The 18,465-nt window shown below is 37.4% G+C and overlaps 1 protein-coding gene across 1 annotated transcript in view; it reads right to left on the reverse strand.

Annotated features, from left to right (window-relative positions):
- Positions 1–18,465, reverse strand: part of PDE3A (phosphodiesterase 3A) — a 313,166-nt gene that overhangs the window by 33,928 nt on the left and 260,773 nt on the right. The window contains exons 5-6 of the mRNA XM_082636832.1: positions 18,285–18,409; positions 1,893–2,112 (exon numbers count right to left, since the gene is read on the reverse strand). Coding sequence (XP_082492958.1) covers positions 1,893–2,112; positions 18,285–18,409 — 345 coding nt within the window. The remainder of the gene's footprint in view (positions 1–1,892; positions 2,113–18,284; positions 18,410–18,465) is intronic.

The following is an 18,465-nucleotide window of genomic DNA, read 5'->3' on the forward strand; positions in this document are numbered from 1 at the left end:
TTGTTGCATAGACATTACAGCGGCCAAGAGACTGGGATTCAACGCCAAATCCTTCAAGTTTAACGGGGGAAACCACAATAATTAGTCATGTGTTTCTGGAGCTCTCTGTGCCTACATGGGTGGCTGCCTTGAAGGCAATAATAAAACATGGTTTGAATTATAGATTTATAAAGCCCAAACAAATAAAACACACACTACTGGATTTATAAACATTACTGAACAAGTAGACAGTGAAATTCCCTTGTTTTTCTCCAAAACCTCTTTTATAAAATCCTATTACATTCTTTCTGCTAAGAATACAAAAAAATAGACTGTGGTGAGAAAAGCTAAGTGAGCGGTACATCTTTTCTGAACCTCTCTGTTCTTTTTTTAGGCGATTTATTTCGCACAAGTCTGGAGCTCACAGCGGGAGCGTCTCCCTAGAAACAAAGTGCTGGAAGCAGATGTCCTTGATGCTGGTGACTCCCCTAGGCTTCGTCTTGGCTCGGGAGGCACACCACAAAAAAAGTGTTTCTTGAGGGTGTTCCACCAAACACTAGCTCTAGGGGCAATTATTGGGTGTTAACCTAAAGAAATTGGTTCTGTGGTCAAATAAAGTCAGAAATCACCAGATGAAACAAAACTCAAGAGGTTTTCCTTTTGCAGCACTTCTCAGAGCTTTAAATAAAGTGAGGTGTGTTGTGAATCACTAAGAGCAAAATATGATAGGCCTGTTTTACCACAGAGCATACTTTTTTTGGGGTGGATAAAAGATGGGATTAACATCCCACAGAAATTATTTTATTAAAAATGCTATTATACAGAAGGCAGCAGAATAACTTTTGGATGGTGGAATAACTTTTCACTCTGGTCCTGGCCAAACAAACAAACACAAGTGATTTTCCCTTTGAAACTATTTGTAAAGAGAAAGGAAGGAAAAATAAAGATTATAAAAAGAAATAATCATTTAACATAGAATTTCTGAACAAATGATCAGAAAATGAAATTTGTGAGGCTTAAATCTGAATTCATTGATCAAGCCTGGGTCTGTGACCCAACATTTACTATTAGAAGATTAACATGTAACTAATTTATTCAAACAGTTATCCTCATTAACCTTAGGGGGGAAAATACCATTTTATTCAAGCCACTCGCACGATTATAACTTAGTTTTAAAACACTCAACTCTTTACTACTTAAAAAAAGATTGTAATGCTTTACGATCAGTTATTCAAGATAAAGTTATTACTGAAGAACAATAATATGTTAATCAGTAAGAGGAGGTATTTCTTTTTTAGTGACCGTGTGGGCAAAATAGTCTTATCACACTAGGCTCTTTTTTCTTATCCGCTGTAATAGACAATACTCTGTCATTCCGTTTCAATAGGACAGAGCAGCACAAGCAATTGCTTCACTGTATTCAGAGATCCATTTGAGTCCAGCCATAACGTGCCATGTGTTATCTGCATATTTTTAAAGCATTAAAATGGGAATTGCAAACTTGAGATAAAAAGAAGTACCTTTAAAATCAATATAAAATCCTCCCTGGAGAACAAGTAAAAAATATCCCAACAAAATATCAAATTATACCAAATGACTTGATACGAGTTTTTAATTATATGTTTTATGCATCCTCCATCAGCAAGCAGACAAAATATACGACATTATTTTGTATCATCTCCAAAGATTAGCTGTATGGACTATATGGACTCTCAAATTTCTGTTAAGGGAAAAGCACTGAAAAGTTTCTATGCCAGCCTATTCAACACAAATCACATTATTTGTACTTTCTTGTCAACTACTTTGGGCAACCTACACAGAGGTGCATGGACTGGTGGTAAGTGTTCCTAAGAGGAAAACCAGTATTAGTTTTATTATTAGTTAAACTCCAGCTAATGATATGAATTCCTTACCTGCTACATATAACAGGTGGAGTCAGGATCTGAGGAGAAAGGTCAGGGGCACTCTGAGTGTAAGTTACGGCCCTGTGAGAACTTAGGCCTTGTTTGGCAGTTGCATCGGCAGATTCTGGAAACTGCACTGCAGAAATTTTGCTGACTGGGCTGCTGGCAGGGGTCCCATGGAGAGGTGAGGAAGAGGGTGAGGAAAGAGGTGAAATTTTCACTAGGGAACCTAAGAAAGAAAGAGAGTTATTAAGTCCTAAATAAATGTCTTTGAAAGTCAAAATTGCAATTTTTTTTTAAAAACATATTTATTGGAGTATAATTGCTTTACAATGGTGTGTTAGTTTCTGCTGTATAACAAAGTGAATCAGTTATATGTATACATATATCCCTATATCCCTTCCCTCTTGCATCTCCCTCCCACCCTCCCTATCCCACCCCTCTAGGTGATCACAAAGCACCGAGCTGATCTCCCTGTGCCATGCGGCTGGTTCCCACTAGCTATCTATTTTACATTTGGTGGTGTATATATGTCCATGCCACTGTCTCACTTTGCCCCAGCTAACTCTTCCCCCTCCCCATGTCTTCAAGTCCATTCTCTACACCTGCATCTTTATTCCTGTCCTGCCCTAGGTTCTTCAGAACCAGTTTTTTTTTTTTTTTAAGATTCCATATATATGCGTTAGCATACAGTATTTGTTTTTCTCTTTCTCACTTACTTCACTCTGAAAGACAGACTCTAGGTCCATCCACCTCACTACAAATAACTCAATTTCTTTTACTTTTATGGCTGAGTAATATTCCACTGTATATATGTGCCACATCTTCTTTATCCATTCATCTGTTGATGGACACTTAGGTTGCTTCCATGTCCTGGCTACTGTAAACAGAGCTGCAATGAACACTGTGGTACATGACTCTTTTTGAATTATGGTTTTCTCAGGGTATATGCCCAGTAGTGGGATTGCTGGGTTATATGACAGTTCTACTTTTAGTTTTTTAAGAAACTTCCATACTGTTCTCCATAGTGGCTGTATCAATTTACTTTCCCACCAACAGTGAAAGAGGCTTCCCTTTTCTCCATACCAGCTCCAGCATTTATTGTTTGTAGATTTTTTTATGATGGTCATTCTGACTGGTGTGAGGTGATACCTAATTGTAGTTTTGATTTGCATTTATCTAATGATTAGTGATGTTAAGCATCCTTTCATGTGTTTGTTTGCAATCTGTATCTCTTCTTTGGAGAAATGTCTGTTTAGGTCTTCTGCCCATTTTTGGACTGGGTTGTTTGTTTTTGTGATATTGAGCTGTGTGAGCTGTTTGTAAATTTTGGAGATTATTCCTTTGTCAATTGCTTCATTTGCAAATATTTTCTCCCATTCTGAGGGTTGTCTTTTTGTCTTGTTTATGGCTACCTTTGCTGTGCAAAAGCTTTTAAGTTTCAGTAGGGCCCATTTGTTTATTTTTATTTCCATTTCTCCAGGAGGTGAGGCAAAAAGGATCTTGCTATGATTTATGTGACAGAGTGTTCTGCCTATGTTTTCCTCTAAGAGTTTTATAGTGTGTGGCCTTACATTTAGGTCTTTAATCCATTTTCTGTTTATTTTTGTGTATGGTGTTAGGAAGTGTTATAATTTCATTCTTTTCCATGTATCTATCCAGTTATCCCAGCACCACTTATTCAAGAAGCTGTCTTTTCTCCATTGTATATTCTTGCCTCCTTTATCAAAGATAAGGTGACCATATGTGCGTGGGTTTATCTCTGGGCTTTCTATCCTGTTCCATTGATCTATCTTTCTGTTTTTGTGCCAGTACCGTACTGTCTTGATTACTGTAGCTTTTTTTAATAGTCTGAAGTCATGGAGCCTGATTCCTCCAGCTCTGTTTTTCATTCTCAAGATTGCTTTGGCTATTTGGGGTCATCTGTGTTTCCATACAAATTGTGAAATTTTTTGTTCTAGTTCAGTGAAAAATGCCACTGGTAGTTTGATAGGGATTGTATTGAATCTGTAGATTGCTTTGGGTAGTATAGTCATTTTTACAATGTTGATTCTTCCAATCCAAGAACATGGTATATCTCTCCATCTGTTGGTATCATCTTTAATTTCTTTCATCAGTATCTTATAGTTTTCTGCATACAGGTCTTTTATCACTTAGGTAGGTTTATTGCTAGGTATTTTTTTCTTTTTGTTGCAATGGTAAATGAGAGTGTTTCCTTAATTTCTCTTTCAGATTTTTCATCATTAGTGTATAGTTATGCAAGAGATTTCTGTGCATTAATTTTGTATCCTGCTACTTTACCAAATTCATTGATTAGTTCTAGTAGTTTTCTGGTAGCCTCTTTAGGATTCTCTATGTATAGTATCATGTCATCTGCAAACAGTGACAGCTTTACTTTTTCTTTTTCGATTTGGATTCCTTTTACTTCTCTTTCTTCTCTGATTGCTGTGGCCTAAACTTCCAAAACTATGTTGAGTAACAGTGGTGAGAGTGGACAACATTGTCTTGTTCCTGATCTTAGGAGAAATGGTTTCACATTTTCACCATTGAGAACAATGTTGGCTGTGGGTTTGTCATATATGGCCTTTCTTATGTTGAGGAAAATTCCCTCTATGCCTACTTTCTGGAGGGCTTTTATCATAAATCGGTGTTGAATTTTGTCAAAAGCTTTTTCTGCATCTATTGAGATGATCATATGGTTTTTCTCCTTCAATTTGTTAACATGCTTTATCACATTGATTGATTTGCGTATACTGAAGAATCCTTGCATTCCTGGAATAAACCCCACTTGATCATGGTGTATGATCCTTTTAATGTGCTGTTGGATTTTGTTTGTTAGTATTCTAGTTGACGATTTGATAGTTGATAGTATTCTAAAATCACGATTTTATCATCAGTGATACTGGCCTGTAGTTTTCTTTCTTTGTGACATCTTTGTCTGGTTTTGGTATCAGGGTGATGGTGGCCTCATAGAATGAGTTTGGGAGTGTTCCTCCTTCTGCTATATTTTGGAAGAGTTTGAGAAGGATAGGTGTTAGCTCTTCTCTAAATATTTGATAGAATTCGTCTGTGAAGCCATCTGGTCCTGGGCTTTTGTTTGTTGGAGGATTTTTAATCACAGTCTCAATTTCAGTGCTTGTCACTGATCGGTTTAAATCTTCTATTTCTTCCTGGTTCAGTCTCAAAAGGTTGTGCTTTTCTAAGAATTTGTCCATTTCTTCCAGGTTGTCCATTTTATTGTCATAGAGTTGCTTGTAGTAATCTCTCATGATCCTTTGTATTTCTGCAGTGTCAGTTGTTACTTCTCCTTTTTCATTTCTAATTCTGTTGATTTGAGTCTTCTCCCTTTTTTCTTGATGAGTCTGGCTAATGGTTTATCATTTTGGTTTATCTTCTTAAAGAACCACCTTTTAGTTTTATTGATCTTTGCTATTGTTTCCTTTATTTCTTTTTCATTTATTTCTGATCTGATCTTTATGATTTCTTTCCTTCTGCTAACTTTGGGATTTTTTTGTTCTTCTTTCTCTAATTGCTTTAGGTGTAAGGTTACGTTGTTTATTTGAGATGTTTCTTGTTTCTTGAGGTAGGAGTGTATTGCTATAAACTTCCCCCTTAGAACTGCTTTTGCTGCATCCCATAGGTTTTGGGTTGTCGTGTTTTCATTGTCATTTGTTTCCAGGTATGTTTTGATTTCCCCTTTGATTTCTTCAGGGATCTCTTGGTTATTTAATAGTGTATTGTTTAGCCTCCATGTGTTTGTATTTTTTACAGATTTTTTTCCTGTAGTTGATATCTAGTCTCATAGCGTTGTGGTCCAAAAAGATACTTGATATGATTTCAATTTTCTTAAATTTACCAAGGCTTGATCTGTGACCCAAGATATGATCTATCCTGGAGAATGTTCCATGAGCACTTGAGAAGAAAGTGTATTCATTGTTTTTGGATGGAATGTCCTATAAATATCAATTAAGTCCATCTTGTTTAATGTATCATTTAAAGCTTATGTTTCCTTATTTATTTTCATTCTGGATGATCCGTCCATTGGTGACAGTGGGGTGTTAAAGTCCCCAACTATGATTGTGTTACTGTCGATTTCCCCTTTTATGACTGTTAGTATTTGCCTTATGTATTGAGGGGCTCTTATGCTGTGTACATAAATATTTACAATCATTACATCTTCTTCTTGGATTGATCCCTTGATCATTATGTAGTATCCTTCTTTGTCTCTTGTAATAGTCTTTATTTTAAAGTCTATTTTGTCTGATATGAGAATTGCTACTCCAGCTTTCTTTTGATTTCCATTTGCAGGGAGTATCTTTTTCCATCCCCTCACTTTCAGTCTGTATGTGTCCCTAGGTCTGAAGTGAGTCTCTTCTACACAGCATATATATGGGTCTTGTTGTTTTATCTATTCAGCCCGTCTATGTCTTCTGGTTGGAACATTTAATCCATTTACATTTAAGGTAGTTATCGATATGTATGTTCCTATTCCCATTTTCTTAATTGTTTTGGGTTTGTTATTGTAGGTCTTTTCCTTCTCTTTTGTTTTCTGCCTAGAGAAGTTCCTTTAGCATTTGTCGTAAAGCTGATTTTGTGGTGCTGAATTCTGTTAGCTTTTGCTTGTCTGTAAAGGTTTTAATTTCTCCATCTAACCTGAATGAGCTCCTTGCTGGGTAATCTTGGTTATAGGTTTTTCCCTTTCATCAGTTTAAATATGTCTTGCCACTCCCTTCTGGCTTGCAGGGTTTCTGCTGAAAGATCAGCTGTTAACCTTATGGGGATCCCCTTGTATGTTATTTGTTGTTTTTCCCTCGCTGCTTTTAATATTTTTTCTTTGTATTTAATTTTTGATAGTTTGATTAATATGTGTCTTTGCATATTTCTCCCTGGATTTATCCTGTATGGGACTCCACTTCCTGGACTTGATTAACTATTTCCTTTCCCATATTAAGGAAGTTTTCAACTATAATCTTTTCAGGTATTTTGTCAGTCCCTTTCTTTTTCTCTTCTTCTTCTGGGACACCTATAATTTGAATGTTGGTGCATTTAATGTTGTCCCAGAGGTCTCTGAGACTGTCCTCAATTCTTTTCATTCTTTTTCTTTATTCTCCTCTGTGGTAGTTATTTCCACTATTTTATCTTCCAGGTCACTTATCTGTTCTTCTGCCTCAGTTATTCTGCTGTTGATTCCTTCTAGAGGATTTTAAATTTCATTTACTGTGCCGTTCATCATTGTTTGTTTGCTCTTTAGTTCTTCCAGGTCCTTGTTAAACATTTCTTGTATTTTCTCCATTCTATTTCCAAGATTTTGGATCATCTTTACTATTTTAATTCTGAATTGTTTTTCAGGTAGACTGCCTATTTCCTGTTCATTTGTTTGGTCTGGTGAGTTTTTGCTTTGCTCCTTCATCTGCTGTGTGTTTCTCTGTCTTCTCATTTTGCTTAACTTACTGTGTTTTGGGTCTACTTTTTGCAGGCTGCAGGTTCGTAGTTCCCGTTGTTTTTGGTGTCTGCCTTCAGTGGCTAAGGTTGGTTCAGTGGGTTGTGTAGGCTTCCTGGTGCAGTGGACTGGTTCCTGTGTTCTGGTGGATGAGGCTGGATCTTGTCTTTCTGGTGGGCCGGACCACATCCGGTGGTGTGTTTTGGGGTGTCTGTGACCTGATTATGATTTTAGGCAGCCTCTCTGCTAATGATTGGGGCTGTATTCCTGTCTTGCTAGTTGTTTGGCATAGGTTGTCCAGCACTGTAGCTTGCTGATCGTTAAGTGGAGATCTCTGGGAGAGCTTTCACCATTTCATATTACGTGGAGCCAGGAGGTCTCTTGTGGACCAATGTCCTGAACTTGGCTCTTCCACCTCAGAGGCACATGCCTGACACCCAGCCGGAGCACCAAGACCCTTTCAGCCACATGGCTCAGAAGAAAAGGTAGAAAAAAGTAAAGAAAAAAAAATAAAGTTATTTAAAAAAATTTTTTTAATAATTAAAAAGAAAGAAAGAAAGAAGAGAGCAACCAAACCAAAAAACAAATCCACGAATGATAACAAGTGCTAAAAATTATACTAAAAAAAAAAGAAAGGAAAAAAATAAAAATGGACAGACAGAACCCTACGACAAATGGTAAAAGCAAAGCTATACAGACAAAATTACACAAAGAAGCATACAAATACAACTCACAAAAAGAGAAAAAGAAAAAATAACATCTATCTATCTATCTATCTATCTATCTATATATATATATATATAAAGGAAGAGAGCAACCAAATCAATAAACAAATCTACCAATGATAATAAACTCTAAATACTAAACTAAGATAGACATAAAACCAGAAACAAATTACATGCAGAAAGCAAATCCCAAGTCTACAGTTGCTCCCAAAGTCCACCACCACAATTTTGGGATGATTTTTTGTCTATTCAGTTATTCCAGAGATGCATGGTACATCAAGTTGATTGTGGAGGTTTAATCTGCTGCTCCTGAGGCTGCTGGGAGAGACTTCCCTTTCTCTTCTTTGTTTGCAGAGCTCCAGGGTTTCAGATTTGGATTTTGCCCCACCTCTGCGTGTAGGTCGCCTGAGGGCGTCTGTTCTTTGCTCAGACAGGACGGTGGTTAAAGAAGCAGCTGATTCGGGTACTCTGGCTCACTCAGGCCAGGATGGGGGGGGCGGGGGGGAGGGGTATGGAACGCAGGGCAAGCCTGCAGCAGCAGACACCAGCATGACATTGCAATAGCCTGAGGCGCGCCCAAAATTGCAACTCTTAAGCTTCACCTTGGACTCCTTTTAACTCAGTAAGGACCAGGAGAGTACTCAGGCCACTGGGCCAATCTCCTCTGTGTGCCACCATCTGAAGACAGGATGCACAGTGTGGGCATCTCCACAGCATGAAATACGAGGAATGAATCATCATGAAAAATCAGTGGCAATGTTGACAAGTTCAGTTAAAGCCTTGGTGTCTTGGAGTAACTTCAAAATAGAAGGATATTATTATTATTTTTTTAAATTATTAGGGCCTCCCTGGTGATGCAGTGGTTAAGAATCTGCCTGCCAATGCAGGGGACATGGGTTCGATCCCTGGTCCAGGAAGATCTCACATGCCGTGGAGCAACTAAGTTTGTGCACCACAACTACTGAGCCTGAGCTCTAGAGCCCGAGATCCACAACTACTGAGCCCACATGCCTAGAGCCCATGTTCCACAACAAAAGAAGCCACAACAGTGAGAAGCCCGTGCACCACAATGAAGAGTAGACCCGGCTTGCCGCAACTAGAGAAGCCCACACACATCAACGAAGACCCAACATAGCCAAAAATAAAAACAAATAAATATTTTTTGGCATATAGTTGATTTACAATGCTGTGTTAATTTCAGGTGTATAGTAAAGTAAATCAGTTATACATATTCATATATCCACTCTTTTTCTTTTTAGATTCTTTTCCCATATAGGCCATTACAGAGTATTGAGTTCCCTGTGCTAAACAGCAGGTTATTATTAATCTACTTTATATATAGTAGTGTGTATATATCAGTCCCAATCTACCAATTTATCCCCCCGCTCACCCCTGGTAACCATAAGTTTGTTTTCTACATCTGTGACTCTACTTCTGTTTTGTAAATAAGTTCATCTATACCCTTTTATTTAAGATTCCCCATAAAAGTGATATGGTATGATATTTGTCTTCTGCAGAAGGATATTATTTTCTCCTCCCATTTTGGTTTCTTCTTGGCATTCTGATCTGATGATATCAATAGTTAACAATTTCTCATGTGTTTGCCCTCTCTTGGGTTGTGAGGTTTTTAGCAGCAATAGGATCTGCCACTGTTTTCAACATTAATGTATCTGGAGCAGAGATTTTTAGCAGGCATTGGTTGCTTAAAATATGTCAAGGAAGAAGATGAATTTTTGAGAGGCAACTGGCTTTATTAACCATCCATGTTTTCAGTGAAACTAGTTTTTGTGCGTCAAACAGTACTTTGATCAGCATTGTTTCTGAAGGAAACATTTAAAAGTGGAATATGATCCATTTCAGATCAAACAATAGGCCTCAAGCTCAAATTATAAGTGTGGATATTTGTGTCAAACTGTGTTTACTCTCGATTGTGAAAATTTTACAAAACGCTGGCTTTGATTTCCAAGTGCTGAGGTTTGGGGACGGGACGCTGTCTTTTGAAGTTACTCTCTCCAAACACAGAGAAGGCAGCCTGCACTAAAACTGAAGAAAAGAGAGAAAATACTTCTGAACAACTACCTGCTTACTAATTTTCATGGTTGCCTGGCTGAACAATCTACTGTAAAGCAAATGAAATGAAATCATTAAAAGTCATTTTTCTGTTGCTCACCACTCCAGGGAAATGTACAGCCAGAAACATTCACATCATTGAATAATATGTGTGATGACCTGGCAGCTGGCCTACTTTGCTTCCAGTGTCCAGTTCTCTAAAAAGTTTTATTTGTCACACCCAGAGGTTTTCTGGTCCACTGATGGCCAGGCTTGTTGATGGACTTTTGTAATGTTTAAGTTTCTTGCTGGCACTGTTATTTCTTGTTTTGTTTGCTTTAAAAGATGAGAAATTGTACTCTTCCTTTGATTAAATGTGGAGGCCAACTACCCTTCCTAGTCCTTTTCTCTATATTTCTATTGATTCCTGATCAACAGATCAATCCCCTGCCTTATACTTAACAAATGAAACCACTTAGACTCAGGAAGATTAAATAACCTTCCCAGGGTCACAATGAGAGTAAATAGGAGAGTATGGAGTGAGCCCAGCTATTCTTGGTAAACTGTGCTTTATTAGCCCATTATTCTATCAGAAACTGCCCAAGGAGGGAGAAAAATTCATTACGTTTAAGGCTGCCTTTGTTTTGCTCTTTAAAATGACATGCCTTATGGTTTTTGTTTTTATTTCTATTTCTGTTGAAAAGGTTTAGCTATTTTACCAAAGACACCGATGAACCTTCTCATTGCATAATTTCCTGAGCCAAAAGAAAATTAAGTTCACTAGATTTTTAACTCAGAGTTTCCCACCCAACCTATCATTGTGTGCAGCAAACACACACATTACAGGTGTGCTGTGAAGTACTAATGGTTGTACATTTTTAAAAAAAGAAAGATCTGATTTGGATGCTCCAGAATAAATTTAATTTTTAATATTATCTCTAACATTCTATAATTAGATTTTATTATAATTTTATAAAATAAATACAATTTTTCACCAAGCTCTAAATCCCTTCCCATCTCTCCACTGCTACATAACATTATCATATTCACACATATTATTACACATATATATATGTGCTCTCATGTAAGAAAGGATGGAAAGGGCTAGTTTATTTATTTTTTTAATTATTTATTTATGTACGTATGTATGTCTGCACCGAGCAGCATGCGGGATCTTAGTTCTGCGACTAGGGATTGAACTGTGCCCTGTGCAGTAGAAGCACAGCGTCCTAACCATTGGACCACCAGGGAATTCCCAGGGCTAGTTTAATTTAGACTATTTATTAAATTAAGGCCGACTGAGTCTCCAGATCATCTTAGACAAGCAGCTTAACCATTAAGGAGCTGGATGCTGGTACAATGTGGTTTAAAGGATATCAAGGTATTTGCACAGAGTAAGTATCTCAATGATTTGTTCATTTAACAAATAATGATTGTGTGCCTGATTCCAGGGAGTAAAGGATGCGGTAGTGAAAGAAATAACATCCCCTGCTCTTATGGAGTTTTCAGGGGAGACAGAAACTAGAAAAAGAAGAAGAGGAGAAGGAGGAAGAAGAAGGAAAAGAGGAGGAGAAAGAAAAAGTTGGAGAGTTCTAAGCAATATAAAGAAAAAATAATACAGAGGGTAGAGAACAGAGAAGGACAGTATGCACTAAGGGTAAAATCTGAACGCTGGATGAAATAAGGAAGACACTTAGACAAGTAACGGGGAAAGCATGTTCCAGAAAGAGGGACCTACCTGGGGGGTGTCACAGGATCAGTCAGGAGGTCAATGTGACTGCAGCTTAGCAACGAGGAAGAAGAGGGCAGGGAACGTGGTCAGAAAGGTAGCTGGCAAGGCTACATGGGGCGCCCAGGTCAAGGCTAGGTTTTCATTGCTGCGTCTGAGACTCCTGACACGCATTGCTTTAGGTAATTCCTTAATTATTTTGATAACTAACTGTGAGTTTGGAGATAGTTTTCTACCACTTTTTAAGAGTAGTTGAAAGCCCGTGGGAACACCATCCATTTCTGTCTTGACACGATATATTTTCTGAAGGTAATTTATGAGAGGAGTGATTTTCTTCATTGCTAATTTTTAATAGCTGCCAGCTGATCCTCTCAGAGATGTGCAATTCACTCTTAAAACACAAATTGAAAAATCCACTCGATGATTAGAGTTCTTGGAACTCATGGATTAACTAAACTTAAACAAATAAGCAGAACTTCAGACTCCAGACTCACTGCCTGGGATGAAATTTAAAATAAACCTTGTAACAGAGAAAAAGCGCTTTGCTTTTGCAGTGCTGTCAGGCTACATATTTTGAACGTTCCTAACAAGCAGGGGTCTTGGCAACACCATGAAGAGCGGGGGTATTTTTATTCTCTAGGTGAGAAGATAAAGGTATAAACATATACATGTCTTTTTTCTCAAGCCAAACTATTTCTCTCAGTGTGCCTTATCATGGTTTGCTTAAAGTTTTAAAAACAGAAAGGGTTAGGAATGCCGTAGGAAATGGCCATATATTAACATATATTAGTCTTTACATAGAGAGATATAAGTGCAGATAATAACTAAATACTCTTTCTAGAAAGGAGAGACTGCAAATAAAATTATTTCACAGGAACAGCATATTCTTGTAAGTCTTCAAAAACGATTATTCTCTAAGATTTTTTTAAAGTGTAATCATGTCTAAAGTTAAAGAGATGAAGTTTATGACCTTTGAAGTCTCACCCAACTTTCTGTTACACACACACATCTATACATTCATACACACACACACACACACACACACGTGAAGGAACTCTGATGAATACTCATGCTCTCAAACATATTTATCTTTACTTTCTATTTGAATAATTTTAAGAGACTCCAGGAAAAAGACACAGCACATGAAATACAAACTTTTGGATGATTCAGATCACCCTAATGTGAAATATTTAAAATTAAAATATGACTTTAAAAAGTTCTAAAGTACCAACTCCTTTGAGTAATTGCCTCTTTAACTCCATGCTCCTGTGAACAGGAGAAAATGTGTATCAAGACACAAGGAACGTTGGGCAATCAAAAGGAGATGATAAATAATACTGGAGGGAAATGATTTAAGTGAATCCATCTGTTTGTGTTGTAAAACTCAGTTTTAGTTGAACGAAAAAAGGACTAGTATGTCTGATAAATACATGCCTCTTTTCCACACCCACAGGAAAACAGACAGCCCTAATATTTTTCCAAAACAAAAAAGTATCTAAAGTATAGAGATGCCAAAAAAAACAAAAAAACAAAAAAACACAATGCCATAATTAAAGTTCTCTCTCACTTCAAATTTTCCATAGGCAAAACTCAGTCTAACTTGTAGGTGTAGAGATATCTGTAATAGTTGTAATAGGATGATAAGAATCATAAAAATTATAGGAATCTGGAAAGGGACTACTCGCTGCAGATGTGATAAGCATGAAATTAGAGAGATTATAAAAGCAGAATGACAGAAAGACATCTCGACATATTCAGTGACTCATAATAGAAAAGCAAGATTGAAAATGCAAATTATATTTAAATCTCCCATTTTTAGGCTTTAATCAAAGGACTCCTGTGTGATTTCATCTATTTATTTTATATTAGTAACTGCATAATAATTGGTTGCGTTTCAACTGTTTAAATGAATGCTGACTGATGGAGCCAGAGGACACACTGTTTACTTGCAAAGAACAGATTTCATTAGTCCCGTCTGGAAACAGGTCATTTATCTTCCAGTGTTTCTGTTCTTTCAGTTTATGCTTGCATCCCCCTACCTCTTTTGCTTCCTGCTTCTTATTTTCCTCCTTAGATTCTCTGCACACTTTATTTAATTCCATTTCCTTAGACTCCTTGCCACATAAAGGGGCTTTTCTCAGCCCCTTCCCACAGTTTTCTTGACAACTGGGTGGCAACCACTGTCACTTACATCACACCTACTTAGGGAATCAACCCCAACTTGCCATCTATGCAGGGAAATGAGCTTCCAAACAGAAAGGCCCATCTGATCAGGGAGAAGTATGATTGAATTTCAGCTCTCTGATTCTTGTTGGATATTTTTCTCCCTTTTGGCAGGCTTTCAGGGATTTGTTTAGTTGAATTCAGCACGCATAGGATATAGGTTATTTTATAAATATTTAGCTCTGCTGTGACGGCAGTCTAAAGATGGCACAATGCAAAATCCCTTCCAAAGTAATCAGTGATGGAGTTTTTTTATGTACTTTAAGGCTCTTGCCATTCCCGTGGCTCTCATCTCTACCATCTGCGTTGGTGGTATCTTCCGTGGACATTCTTTTCCTTTCGCACTTTGCCCTTCTTGAGTGCAGGCATATGAAGTCGGGGGCAGGACACAGAATATGAAGCTGTTCCTCATATCTGTCCCATCATTTTCTCTGTTATTTCCAGTGAATATGCTAACCATAAATTTCTATCTTCTTGACTTTACCATGTTGGTTATTTTAAGAATTTTAATTTTATTACCTAAATGAAGAAACTGAGAGACAGAAAACCAAATCCTTTCATTATCTTGTCCACAGCCAAGGAAAAGCCCCCAAAATCCTAATTTTAAATTATCTTAATTTGTCATCCTCAATTTTTTTTCTAGTAAGTCTTTAGGACAAAAGAAAGAATTCTGGACTAATTGTGTGGCCTTGGGCAAGTTACTCAATATTTCTGTGCCTCAGTTTCCTTATCTGAGCCTGTCTTCTGAGCTATACAAGAATGTAGAACACAAATTCATACTTCATCTCTCGGGTTACATATTATTATTGTCTAATATTTTAATTCTTTCCATTAAAAATCTTTTAAAAATACCCACAGATCTGGAAATACTATTATTTACACATATAATGTTTGTCTGGATGGAATCATGGTTTTCAAATTTATGTGTTCACCATTTTTATTAGATCTCAGACTTTTTCTCCGCAATTACTTTTTTTTCTAGAATACATCCATCATACATTCCTTTAGTTAAGATCTGGTAGGTGGTAAGGTTCTGACTTACCTGAAGTTATCTTTAACACATTCCTAGTCTTCTGAGATAGATTTTCCCTACACACAATTTTAGGTTGACTAGTATATTCTCTCAGAACTTTGAAGAAAATATTTTCCTGTGTTCTGACACTCTTTATTTGTGACAGTTCAACTCTCAGACTGACTAAAAGGTAATGTATCTTTTCTATGGCTAACTTTAAGATTTCTTTTCATCTCTGGTGTTCTGTAGTTTCACTGTTTTGTGTCTATGTGTGAATTTTTTTTACTTTCCTCTCCTTCTCCTCAAATAGTTTATGTTCCCTATCCTCTACTAAAACTTTGATCATGTATATTACACTTTCTAATTCCTTCTCCTATATCTCTTAAGGTCTTTTACATTTTCCAGTTTCTCATCTATGTTTCATTCCATGGAATTTCTTCACATTCTCTGCCTTCCAGTTTACTAATTCTCCCTTCAGTAGTCTTTTATGCCATTTAACGTATCATATTTCCCTGATTACATTTCCAAAAGACATTTTGCTGCCCTACAATTATGTCTTCTCTCATTGCTATTTTTTATGACCTCATGTTTTTCTTTAAACATTTGAGTATTTTTTTTAGCACTTAAATATCTCAACCCTTTTAGAGATCTGTACAGGGTTTTGTTTTTTTTTTCTGTTTTCTCTAACTTGTGGTGCTTTCTTGCATGTTTACAGTGATCTTGGTTGTAAGCTCCAATTTGTTTGAACTTGATATGTTGGGGTTGCATGGCCCTTAACTGGTGATGCTCTCCTCCAAAAATTATCTGTACATATTTTTGTAGGGAGCCAAGGGGTCCTTCTGAATTAGAACCACTTCAGTGCCCCTTTAAAAGTCTCAGGTTTAATGTGGAATGCTCAAATTCAGTTCTTCCACCTTGCTGGGGTCCCAAATGAGTCTCTGCATTCCTGAGCTCATCTGCATTTGCCCTCAGTGCAATCCCAGTTTAAGTATTTGCCCACATTGTCCTGTTCCTGACCCTAGTGAAAGCTCATTTCTAATCCTCAGGTCATGAATGACTTGTAAGTTACACACAAAAAAAGTAATGAACATTTCTAAAGAGCAGAGAGGACCAGATTAATTTTTGGAAAATCAGATTACCTTTCATGGTTTCTTTCAGTAATGCAATGCCAATAAAATGGTACTTTGTGGAGGAAGTGTCTTCCTACACTCAACAGTAGAGATTTAAGTCAAGTCAGTGCTTAAATGGTTTCAAGGAATAGTTACCAGTATAAAGTGGGTGATCAAAGGGGAAAGAAAGTACTAAATTTTCTTTTCTAGATGTATGAAACAAAAGAAGTCCTTCCTTAAGTTAGTCTTTCCTTTTAAAATTAAGTTTATATTTCAAGGTGGTCTCTTGAAATATCAGTGGAATGTGAGTACTGGTTCTCTAACCCTTACAGAAACCCTACCATTTCAGGACTTCTGCTTCTGGCTATGATGCAGTAGTTTGTGGTAAATCCATGCTTCTTTGAGAACAAATAGAAAAATTGAGTTAAAAATTTTAAAAGCGATCAAGGGAAGGCAAACCAATTCTGAGAGACTAGGTTTCCAAATAGAAGAGACCCTCAGAAGGGTGAGCCAAAACCCTGTGAACTGTTCTTCCATTCAGAGCATTATTTACTGACCATTGGCATGGAACAAAAGGTTAAGAATCCAGGCAGAGGGATGCAGTTATTAGGAAGGCAAGCCAACAGAGCTTTTAGTAATGTCATGAGGCTGATGACACAAACATTGGAGTTTGGGGCTGCCATGGCAGCCAGAACTTGAATGTGTAACAGCCCAGTGGGAAGAGGGCAGCTTTCCCCTTGAGCCATTTGGGGAATTCTTGAGCTGCTTGAAGATTAAGAAGCTAAGCAGGGAGCTACTGAAAATCTCAGTCGAGTTTTCTGTAACACCGAGAGGTGAAAACTTGGAGTTTGAACATTCCAAGAAGGAGAGGTCAGAGTAGATACCCCAGACTCTCAACTGAGATTCAAGGAGGGGGCCAATTTGGAGATGGAATCTGACAAAAACTGTATTTCAGTTTTGAGTCAGCAGAGATTCTGATTAAATGAGGTAATCTTCCCTCCAAATCATTTTACTTTCCTACCTGAAACTTCATTGATACCTAAACTCCTTACCACAGCTCCTGGGTCCCATACGGCCTCTGTCCACAGACTTGCTTTCATCTCCCATTCTGCATTCAGGGCTCTCCCTTTCTTCTTGTTAGCTTTGCCAGCCATTTAGAATCTTAAGTTGCTGAGGCTTTCCCTCACCAAGTTGGGTCTTTATATCTCTTTTGTTATTTGAAAGTTTCCCCTCACTTCCTTATCATAGCCTTTAACACACTATGTATATAGTAATAGCTGTCCATCTGTTTATAGTCCCCACTAGAATGTAAGTGAGAATTCTGTGAGAGGAGGAACAGGGTCTGGTTTAGTCACTGCTGCTTTCCACAAATTAGTTCAGTGTCAGAGATAGTGAACACTCCACACGTACTTATTAAGTGATGCTTGAGGGAAGGGAGAAGCTAATGCTTAGAAGCACACGGGGTGCACTGACACCATCGTGGAAAACCCCATGCAGATCCTAGATGGGAGAGATGACATCAAATTTCATTCTGTACCTGTTTGAAAGAGAAGGAAAACCTCCTACCCACGGTACTCTTGGGTCTTTTGGTTGCTGGCGTGTGAGCTTTTTCAAAGGGCTCGCAAAGGTTCTGAATTGTATTTTCTCCAAATTTAAATACCTCTCCTTTTCTGTATTTCTATGTTTGGGGGGAGGTGAGTGACACAGAGTAAGAATTTCTTTGAAAAATTGTAATTTTCCTAGAACTTATAAATACCATACTTCTGGAAAATAATTTTCTTTTTTAACAGACACTAAAAATAAAATTGAAATTTGGTAAGTACTTCATTAGCTTTTATATTATAAGATGATGCCTCCAGAGATTATCCTTAACAGTGACACTGATTTCCTACTCATTCAATAAGTTCAAGATAGGATATTTGGTACAGCTACCTTAAAAGAATCTGTATCATCATATAAAGTGGAAATTTAAGTAACTATAGTTGGTTATTGAGGCTTTTGCTTTTTAGAAGAGTCAAACCAAGCACACCTGAGTGTTTCAACACTTGAAGCTTAGTTCATTCCACGACTGCACAGTCAATGAGTATGAGCTTTTTCTCCAATAAGTTACTTACCTGGTCGATTTTGCTTTTTAGCCTTTACGTGGTTAGAGGCAGCAACAGCATAGGACGAAGTGAAGGATCTGCTTTTGGTCAGAGTCATCATCACTGAGTTTTTCCAAGAATCTGGATTAATAGCACTATAAAGACAGGGTATAAAGAAAAATGAAGAAATTATTCATCAAGTATTGGGGCG

Source organism: Mesoplodon mirus (assembly GCF_964341445.2).
Source record: "Mesoplodon mirus genome assembly, chromosome: 11".
NCBI lineage: Eukaryota > Metazoa > Chordata > Mammalia > Artiodactyla > Ziphiidae > Mesoplodon > Mesoplodon mirus.